This window comes from Olea europaea, chromosome 12 (genome assembly GCF_002742605.1).
Source record: "Olea europaea var. sylvestris chromosome 12, O_europaea_v1, whole genome shotgun sequence".
NCBI classification, from domain to species: domain Eukaryota; kingdom Viridiplantae; phylum Streptophyta; class Magnoliopsida; order Lamiales; family Oleaceae; genus Olea; species Olea europaea.
In genome coordinates, this window is record NC_036248.1 from 7,931,185 (window position 1) to 7,942,128 (window position 10,944).

A 10,944-nucleotide genomic window follows, 5' to 3' on the forward strand; every position below is an offset into this window, starting at 1 on the left:
CAAATTCTGGCGCTCTGCATGTTGCTATAATAAATTTTAGGGCTTTTTAGTGGCCTCAATTCTTATTTGACCAGCAAATTTCAGAAGCACGTAAAATATATTTATTTTTGAAGTTAAAGGCGCATTAAACATCTTAGAAGGAGATTTGATTTTAAAAGATGAAAAATGATGTCAGTCTGTGTACTTCAGCCTCAAATCAAGGTGAAAGAATTTGAACCTATGACTGTATCCAGGGATATGGTCAAGAAATCATTTAGGAATGAGCTAAAATTAAAAATTTGTAAATAGATTCACGTTATAAAAGATTGAGTTTAAAAAGACTATCATGATTATATTCATGATAAATATTACCAGACACTTAATAAAATAGAAGTCTAGATTTTCATCTTAAGATATCTCAATCGATATTCGTACTTTTCTTGCGAAATACGAAATTGATGCACACCTCAGAAAAAATAAATTGATAGAAGCATGATAAACTTAGGCAAATGATATTTATCCACCAATCAAAAACTAAAAAAAAAAAAATAATAGTACTTAAGAATTTTATCCATGTTTGATTCAGCTTCTATAACTTATATATATAATCTTATTATTTATAGATAAATAAGTTCTTATAAATATTTTTTTTATTATAACATTAAATATAAAATAAGTTGCTTATTTTAGCTCTAATCAATAAAATTTTATTTATTATAAAAGTTCATGTACAATTATAAGTAAAATATACATTAAATAAAATAAAAATTGGAAATAAAATTGTTCACATTTTATTAATATCATGAAAGAATAAATGGATAATTGGACTAGGGTTGAGACACAATATGAAGTTGAGCTAAACATAATTATTTGGGCCAATTTAACTGTAAAATCCTTTTTTCTTACCATGGCCTAGCCCCTACTAGATCCGTCTCTTTCTGTACCCAAAATATACGTGCTAATCAAACTATGCTACATCTCGTCTCCCCACCCCAAATCATAATAGATATGATCTAACTTAATTTAAGAGCATTATGTTGGTAAACATGAACTATTGCCATCATCTACTCCACTTATAGAGAAAATTATTTACTAGGAATTCGAGATTATTTGAATTAAATGAGTTGACACCAATTTAAGTGTAGAACAGAGGACTCCCAAATCCAAGAATAAATCTCCCTGTCCCGGGTTGGGGACAGGGATAAAAACAGGGGCACCTGCCAAGCATCTCTCCAAAATCCAAATGTAAGCCTCATGTGAAAGAATTGATTTCCATTTATAGAATACTTTGAATAGATGAATCAATTCGAAAAGAACTCAAATGTGGAAGGATGGATCCTCAAATTTTACACACCGTATCCACATCAAATCAGGAATAATTGGTTAGTATTGATGGATCCCACGAAATATTCACATTTACCCTCATACTTTTATTCCAATAAAATATCTTCTCAATGAAATAAATAAGTAAATTAAAAATTTTGAATAGGTTAGCCAATGGGGAAAGGGCAGCAACGTTCAAAGAGTATTTGTATTGCAGCCAAGAAGATATGGGCAGATCCTGTTGACCTATTTTTTTGTAGGGGTGACGTGGTCAATAGATTCTGAGTTCTCTCTCGTCCACATGAGCCTTTTATTTTGCACGCTTAAATATATCGTAAGTTACACGCGGCCTTCTCCAAAGTGGGTGGAGGTAGCCACATACACTTTGAGGTCAAGTCAATTAATGTATAAGTGAGAGTGTGAGGCGTGCTAGAGACATGAGCCATTAAGTATAAGGAGGTCGGATCTAGAGGGTATGAAGTAAATACGTTGAGAGCAAACTTATAGTTTCGAGAAGAAAAAGTTACATTACTTTCAAATGACATAATGTATAAGCTTTTATAATAGTGGATAAGAAATGATAACTGTTGGATGAAGTGACACGTGGTCTCATCATGACAGCTAAGGTCTTCTCCTAAATGTCACTCTATCAATCCTAGTTTAACGGACATTTAATGCTTTTGACAAACAAATAGGTTGCAGAATAACGATGGATTAGATTGGCCCGAGTAAAGTGATAACGCAGCATAAATAGATGGATTAGATTATGTCTTTTATCTTTCCTCATAATCATATGTATCAAGTGAATCTCCCTTGAATCTATAGCCCCTGTTGAAAATATAATGGAACGTTATGTTGAAGAGATTATTTCTATTTTTTAATCGTCTTTACTTCTTCACAGGAGTTTGAGGACCTTGGTTATGGAAGAGAGCACAATAACTGAGAATGATGGGGAATGGCTACACGAGCTTGCATTGAAAAATACAGTTCTTGAACAGTTGAACTTCTACATGACAGATGTTGTCAAAGTCAAACCTGGAGACCTTGAACTGATAGCCGAAAAAATGTGCATCTTGGGTCTCAGGTGAAAATTCCTGATTGTGATATTTTTTACCTCGCTGGTTTCTTCCACAATGCAGCTGCATTAGAGAATAAAGAAATACTGCGTTTATTTTCTTATGCTCTTATACAAACAATGTTGGACATCAAATGCTATGTAATATCTTATGTGTTCAATAATACAATTTTGATGCTAAGTAATTTGACATGATTTTGTCTTTATGAGCAGCCAAGTAAGAAATGTTGTTGCTTAATTTTGTAAGAAATTGAAAAGACTCAGGATTAAGCATGGAGATGATGATATGGAAGATGTTAAAGGCGTGATTACAAAAAAAGGATTAATTTATTTATCACAGGGATGCCTTGAATTGGAATACCTTGCTACATATATGTCTGACACCACAAATGCATCCCTAGAATGAAAAAGCTCTATAACTTTCTGTTGGTCTTAATTGGAAAACAAGAAACAATAACAGATTTTGCATCTACTGTTAGGCCTTTGATCCCCAAGGTTACAATCCATAAATAATTATGTATACCATTGAGATCCATTATTTTATTTTATTCTTTCAAGAGTTGGTGTAATAAGTTTGATTTTTTTTTTTTTTTTTTTATGACGGGGGAACCCCGCAATCGCTACTCTCTGAGTGCATACTGGGTAAACTCTCGAACTGATGCAAAGCAAGTTTGCTTTCTTAGTGGATAGGAAAGCGATTGAGGCCTTGTTGCTCTACTTTTCATCCGTATGTAGTTTTGATGAGTTGGACTTGTTTTGATATATTATGTTAATGCTTGCAACCATGGATCAGTGCAATAAAATTCATTAGAAATAAAATTTCTCAATTGTGTATCCACTTGCATAAATCCTTTTTGCTCATATAATTTTCTTTTTCTTTTCCGATGTCATGAAATTCATTTCCCTTTTCTCCATTTTTGGAGCACTAAAATTGGATGGAATTGGAAAACAATATAAAAACTTTTGAATTAAAAAGAACAAAAAGAAATGGAAAAAAAATTGAAATTTGTTCCAATGGACTTCACAACTTTTATCTATTTATATAATTCGAGGAACTCATAATTAATTTTCACTTATTTATTACTAATTTTTATAATTATTTATAATTTAAAAGTGCAGATAATTCGTCCACCTACCTTTCCACATTCAAATAGTCGCATTTCTCTCTAATCTTGGGTCAAAGTCTACGCGTTATCATCTTCTTCTCTTTAGTCTTTGCCCTGAGAAATAGAAATAGATGAAAGAGCATGAATTTTATTAGTACATGTGCTATCAGTAAAGCTAGATCATACAACAATACAGTATGGGAGTGCGTGATTCCATATATACAAGAGCCTCAAGATCGGGCTGCGATTTCCCTGGTGTGCAAAAGTTGGTACGAGATCGATGCCATCACGAGAAAGCACATCACTATTGCCCTGTGTTACACCACCACTGCCGACCTCCTCTTACGGCGGTTCCCCCACCTGGAGTCCCTCAAACTCAAGGGCCAACCCCGAGCTGTAATGTTTAGCCTTGTGCCGAATGAGTGGGGCGGCTATGTTACGCCGTGGATCAAGGAAATCGTCGAGTCCTCCAGTAGAATCAAAGCGTTGCACTTTCGAAGAATGATAGTGAAGGACTCGGACCTTGAATTGCTTGCCACTTCAGAGACGGGCAAGGGTCTTGAAGTCTTGAAACTTGATTACTGCCGGGGATTTTCCACCGATGGACTCTTGCATATCAGTCGCTTTTGCCGGTAAAAGTGTTAATTTTGCTGTATTTTACTTGCGAATGATAAATTATTGACTTAAGCATTAAGGTTGACAACCAGTGCACAATTTTATCAAGGAGCAATTTCTTACGGGGACTTATCGACCCGTCGATCCCACATGAAAAAAAAATAAAAATAAAAATAAAAAATAATATGTTGGGGACGCAACTATAAGTATTCTGGCATGAGTCTGTTACGTGTAGCAGGTTCCTTTTATCAAATCGTAAGACGTGATACACAATTTTGTGGGACATACCCTATTAGCTAGTGATGTGCTACATGCCTACATCGTATTAAAGGTTTAATTTTATCGATAGTCACCCAACTTTATAGTTAATATCACTATAATCACCAAATTTTATTTTATTTCACTAGATCATTCAATTTCATGTAACGTTACACAATGCCAACCTAATTTCTTTTCACCCATTTTTATTAATTTTAAAAGAAATAAAATGGTATCTCTACATTATATATATAAAATATTTTTTTGTAAAAAACAAAAATAAAAGTTATTTTATTTTAAAAACATTTTTTTATTTTCAAAAAAAAACATTATTTTTTATTTTATTTTTTTAAGTAACGTTTTTCAAAAATAACTTTTTATTTTATTTTTCTAAGTACCATTTTTATAAAATAAGTTTTATATTTTTTTATATTTTTTTAAGTAATTGTTTTAAAATAATTTTTTATTTTATTGTATTTTACTTTTTTAAGTAACTTTTTAAATAAATTTTTTAATTTTATCTTTTAAAATAAGTTTTTATTTTACTTTTGTTTTTTAACATTTATTTTATCTATATAATGCAAAACTTCCATTTTACTCCTTTTAAAATTAGTGAAAAATGTCAAAAGAGATTGGATGGTCTGGTGAAATGTTATATGAAATGGGGTGATTATGATTAAATAAAATCAAATTGAGCTATCGTGATGAAACAAAATGAAATTGGATAGTCATAATGACACTTAGTATAAAGTTGGGTGGTTATTGGTGGATTTAACCCTCGGATTAAATCTTCATTCGCTCAATTTATGCATGAGAAAGGATGTTGAAGTGGTGTGCTTCATGTTCTATTTTTATCTATGAAATATTCGGGCAATGAAACACCCTTCTCCAAAGTAAATTTGCTTTGTACATATCTAAAAAACGACATTGTAACAATTGCTGATGCATTGCTAGTAATGTGAATACGAAATTTCTCGTTATATAGCCATAGTTTTAGTGTTTGTTAGGTCTAATTCTCTCCTATCCTTTTCTTGCTTACATCGTTAGTAGCGATTGTGATGCTGGCTTATAATGTAAAAATCAAACGAACACACAAATATATGGAGGTGAAGAAGGCGATCTCCAAGAAATGCATAGATAATTACATCTGAATCAAATACATTTCCCCTAAATTTATAGTTGCTTTGCGTGGTGGATTATGTACATGTGGTAACATCCTTTCTAAAATATCAAAAATTGCATGTCTTATTGATTCAACTATTTCTTTTTCTGTTTTTTTCTTCTTTTTTTTTAAATAATTTGTGGTTTACACTTGTGTAGGAGTATTAAGACCTTGTTTATGGAAGAATGCACAATCCTTGAGAATGACGGGGAATGGCTACATGAGCTTGCTCTGAAAAATACAGTTCTTGAAAATTTGAACTTCTACTTGACAGATCTTGTCAAAATCTCGTCTGAAGACCTTGAACTGATCGCCAGAAAATGTGCATCTTTAGTCTCGATGAAAATTTCTGATTGTGATACTTCTGACCTATGTGGTTTCTTCCAATCAGCAACTTCATTAGAAGAGTTTGGTGGGGGCTCGTTTAGTGCACTACCCGAGCAGGTTGATGAAGGTGTTTTAAATGAGCAACTGAAAAGGTACTCCATAGCCTTTCCACCAAGATTGTGCCGCTTGGGTCTTACTTTCTTGGGGAAAACTGAAATGCCGATTGTCTTTTCTATTGCTTCGCGGCTTAGAAAACTTGATCTCCTTTATGCTATGCTTGACACAGAAGGTCATTGTCTCTTACTACAAAGATGTCCAAACTTGGAAATACTTGCGGTAAAATTTATAATCTTTGTTTATCCTACATTCATGAATAAAATTCTGAAGCTAAGCTAAGTAATTAAACATGATTCTGTCTTAATGAACAGGCAAGAATCGTTATTGGAGATAGAGGATTGGAAGTTTTAGCTCAATTTTGCAAGAGAATGAAAAGGTTAAAGTTCGAGCGTGGAGATGAAAATGAAGAAGCTGAAGGTGTGATTTCACATAAAGGATTAATTGCTCTGTCGCGAGGATGCATTGAATTGGAACACTTGTCACTATATGTATCCGACATTACAAATGCGTCGCTGAAATGTGTGGGCACATACTTGAAAAACCTCCAAAACTTCCGATTGGTCTTGATTGAAAAACAAGAAAAATTCGCAGATTTTCCGCTTGATAATGGAGTTCGATCTCTGTTAATGGGTTGCCATAAACTAAGGAGGTTCGCTCTGTGTCTCCGGCCGGGGGGTTTGACAGATGTAGGTCTCAGCTATATTGGACGGTACAGCCCAAAAGTAAGATGGATGCTTTTGCACTATGTTGGGGAATCAGATAAGGGGATTTTGGAATTTTCCAAAGGCTGCCCTAGCCTCCGAAAGTTAGAAATGTCGGCATGCTGTTTTAGTGAACGTGCGCTGGCGGTTGCTGTACTGCGACTAACTTCTCTGAGGTATTTGTGGGTGACAAACTATAGGATTACGGCAAGTGGTGGGAATCTAATACATATGGTGCGTCCAAACTGGATTACTGAGTTGATTCCTGCAACACAAGCTCCTGTTCATAATGTAAAAGGGGAAGTGCTTGCTCACATTCTAGCATATTATTCACTTGCTGGGCAAAGAACAGATTTGCCGTCTACCATGAGGCATTTGATCCTGAATATCTAAATGGGTATACCATGTTGTTGTTCCCCATTTATAGACATATAATAAATGAATAATGTTATTTGTACATTCCTTGGTGCTGTCTACTATGAGGCATTTGACATGTTGTTCCCCATTTATAGGCATATAATAAGTGAATAATGTTATTTGTACATTTCTTGGTGCCGTCTACTATGAGGCATTTGATACCGAATATCTAAATGCGTATACCATGTTGTTGTTCCCCATTTATAGACATATAATGAGTGAATAATGCTATTTGTACATTCATTAGTGACATCTTTGTCAACATTGTGCGTTGTTAAAATATGTGTCATTGATTATTTTAAGGTCTTGTTTGATTTTCATTTTTTCCAAAATACATTATCTCTCTCTCTTTTCTTTTCAACCACGCATTTTTCATTAAAATAACATTACACGTAAATCAAAAAAAATTCTTATTTTTCGACTACACATTTCTCATCATTGTACTATTCTAAAATGCGTTTTTTCATAAAAATGGAGCTCTATCACCCTCTAACCGTTGTTCAAATGAAGGGCAAAAATGTTAAAATGTTCTTATTTATTTTTCTCACATTTTAAATGCATTCTACGAATATGCAAACAATGATGAGTTTTAACATGGAAATAGATTTATAATACTCTGTGTAACTATTGAATTGACATGTGCACTATTTGAATTCTAATTAAATATGAGCTACAACCTATGATACAAATGTGGGAATGAAGGGAGTAACTTTTTCCAATCATGCTATAGCGTCATAATCATTAACATCTTTGATATAATATCACATGGCGTTCTATTGGATTGTTTAAAACACAATTAGTTTTTCTATCAAATCATCTACTTCCACCTAGGTTTATGTCACTACATGGTAAAATTCATCTAGCAAAGTTGCAAAATTCAATTTTTTTCCCTATATATATAAACCCCAAACTCCCTCCGTTATCGAGTTTTCTACCAAGCTAACAAACCAACAAATCCCCCAGGCACCATGCCTCTCTTTTTCAACACGCGCGTGTTCCACTTCCTCCTCAAAGTTCATCTCCTCCTACTCTCCACCGCCGTCTCCAGCACAATCGCTACATCAGTTGGCATAACTTACAACCCATCTACGGCGAAACTCCCATCGCCCGACCATGTGTCCTCCTCCATCTAGTCACTCCACTTCCCCTCTGTCCACCTCTTTGACCCACCCCTCTCTCCATCAGCACCTTTGCTTATACCAACATTACCCTAGTCCTTTGGATCTCCAACCACCTCATCCCCTCATTTGTCGCCAATCACTCCGCCGCCTCCGCCTAGATTTTGATGCGAACCCACGTAACAATAGTAGCTAATAAACCCACACAAGATTTATTCAACCCCAAGAAAGTTAAAATCCCGATTTGAAGCTTGACACAATAATTTATTAAATCAAAGAATCAAGACAATTGCAAACAATATTTTGACCCCATGATTACAAAAAATATGAACCTTGATATGAATTTGTTGAAAACTAAAAAGAGTATGGATCTTTGATAAGTTTGGATAGTTTGAATGCCACAAATATTGAAAATATTTGTAAATTCTGTTCAATTATGAACAAGATAGAAAGTAAAAAATTTCACATTATGATTAATTCTCAAAAAAATAATGTCTTCATTATACAATGAATGAGCCTTTTATCAACAGAAAATAAACTTTTAATCAAAACAAAACTCTACTTCTAAAGACAAATTCAAATAAAATAGAAAACTACAACAAATAAAATAAAATACTACAAATAACGAAAATACCCTTAAAATAATTCAAAATTTAATATAGTCATCCAATAAACTTGTGCAGAATCGAAAGAAGTTTCTGGATTGTACTCATGGGCGAAAATTCAACAACAAAGCATAATGTTATATGCATTTTTATGCATCCTGTGAATTTTCATGCATACTTTTTATATTCCTTACATTTTTTTAAATTAGTTTAGGATCTTTTCTTTTAATTGATTCGTACTACTCTGGATATGCAATGGATCCTTATTAGCATACCCTTCATGATTCTCATCAGATTTACTCGCACGTCCTCCCTTACCACCCACTTCCCCCTCATCTCCGTTTAAGAATAGCAATGGAACGAGCTGAGTCAGCTCAGCCCTTTAACCCACGATCTCGACTCCTCGTCATTTGACGAGCCTGAGCCGCCCACGAGTCGAGCGATCGAGCTGCTCGACCCGTTTGACATTCCATGACGAGCTTGAGCCGCCCACGAGTCGAGCGATCGAGCCGACGAGCTGCTCGACCCGTTTGACATTCCTATCTCCGTCGGCTCCGATGTCATCTCCTCGGCCAACGATGACTTCGCCATTGACCCCTCCGCTGTTCTTCCTGCCATGCGCAACCTCTACTTATCGCTTCATGAACTCAACATTCGCACCATATCTCTTCATGAACTCGCCCTATCATGACGACCCTCCTTAGTCCTTCCTCCGCTGAGTTCCAAGGGCCCATCAATTCTTTGATCATCAGACCATTGTTGCAGTTCCTCGATAAAATCAACTCTTCCTTCAATATTTACCCCGACAACGTTTATAGAATCAAATCCAAAATCCCAATTGGTTATGCTCTGTTCCAAGAAAACCCACACAGTTTCTGGGATGGCATTAAAATTTTGAAGCACTTCAATAGGCCCTTTATATTTAACACTTAATTTTATTACTTATAAAAAATATTTATTGTTTTTTTTCATCTTTAATTTTAACAAACTTTTATCTAGATAATTAGCTCTTTAAATATAAAATGCTCTCTATTTTAAAGGCTCTTCAATTTTCAATGTTGAAAAATAATAAAATAATCTAAAGAAAAGTTAATTAAAATAAAAGATAGAGAAAAATAATAAATATTTTTTGGAAGTAGTAAAATTAAGTGTTAAATATTAAAAGTTCGCTAGAGTATTTCAAAATTTTAACTTTCTAAATTTATATATACTTTTTCAAATGATAGAATATGCGCTTTAAAAATAAAGAATCTCTTGGAAATCTCTTATATTATTTTCCTAGATTGAGATTAAAGTACTTTGAATGCATTTAATTATAGAGAGTGAGTTTGACTCTCCAAATTAACATGAGTCAAATCTATTTTCTAAATTAAAATGTTAATTTAAAAAATCTCTTTAAACTTGATTTGAAGAGTTGACTTTAAAAAGTCTTTTAAAAATGTTCTGAGTACAAAAGATAGATTTCTCACATTCAGAAAGGAATTTTTGGAAAAGATAAAGAATCGGTAGAGATAGTTCTTGGATTGCACCTATTGGTTGCTGCTGTTTTGCTGCCTCAGTAAAATGGTAAAATTGATATCTTGACAGTGACCCGTCCTATTTATGTTAGCATGCGAAAAGATTAATCGAGTGTGATTTATAATGATTTTTTTTTTCTCCAAACAAAAATGCTGTCAGTAAATAGAATTAATCTGAGTGAATTTCATTTACTGCTACTGAAGTTTCAGCTAAATCTCGATTGGCTTCATATACTTTAATTGGTTTTAATTAAATCAATAGATTTCAAATTTTATCACTTTATCACATTATATCTCCGAAAATTGATGAAAAATACTTGCCCCAACCATACAGCAACAAATCTATTGTGTAACTTACCATTACGCCACGAGAAGATAAGCGTATATATATATATTTTAACTTCTTAACTCCAAGGCATTGTCATAATCCTTATTTTACTGTTTTCTTTTTAGGGTGTCATGTAGAACATTATTTACGGCATGATTGTCTGCAACTAAACAATTTCTGCTAGTTTGTGGGGGCGATCGGTGATGATAAATGATAAAGTTTGAAATTTAAAACTAAATTAAAGTTAAGTGATTTAATTGAGATTTAGATTAAAGCTCAGTTGCCATGAAATTTTT

At 33.6% G+C, this 10,944-nt stretch overlaps 1 protein-coding gene across 1 annotated transcript; it reads left to right on the plus strand.

Moving 5' to 3' along the window:
• The first annotated feature begins 3,523 nt into the window (after positions 1 to 3,523).
• Positions 3,524 to 7,330, plus strand: LOC111405469 (coronatine-insensitive protein 1-like). The gene is made up of 3 exons (XM_023034366.1): positions 3,524 to 4,115; positions 5,677 to 6,181; positions 6,274 to 7,330. Exons 1-3 carry the CDS (start codon positions 3,625 to 3,627, stop codon positions 7,054 to 7,056), a joined length of 1,779 nt encoding a protein of 592 aa, XP_022890134.1. The 5' UTR covers positions 3,524 to 3,624; the 3' UTR covers positions 7,057 to 7,330.
• Positions 7,331 to 10,944: the final 3,614 nt, after the last annotated feature.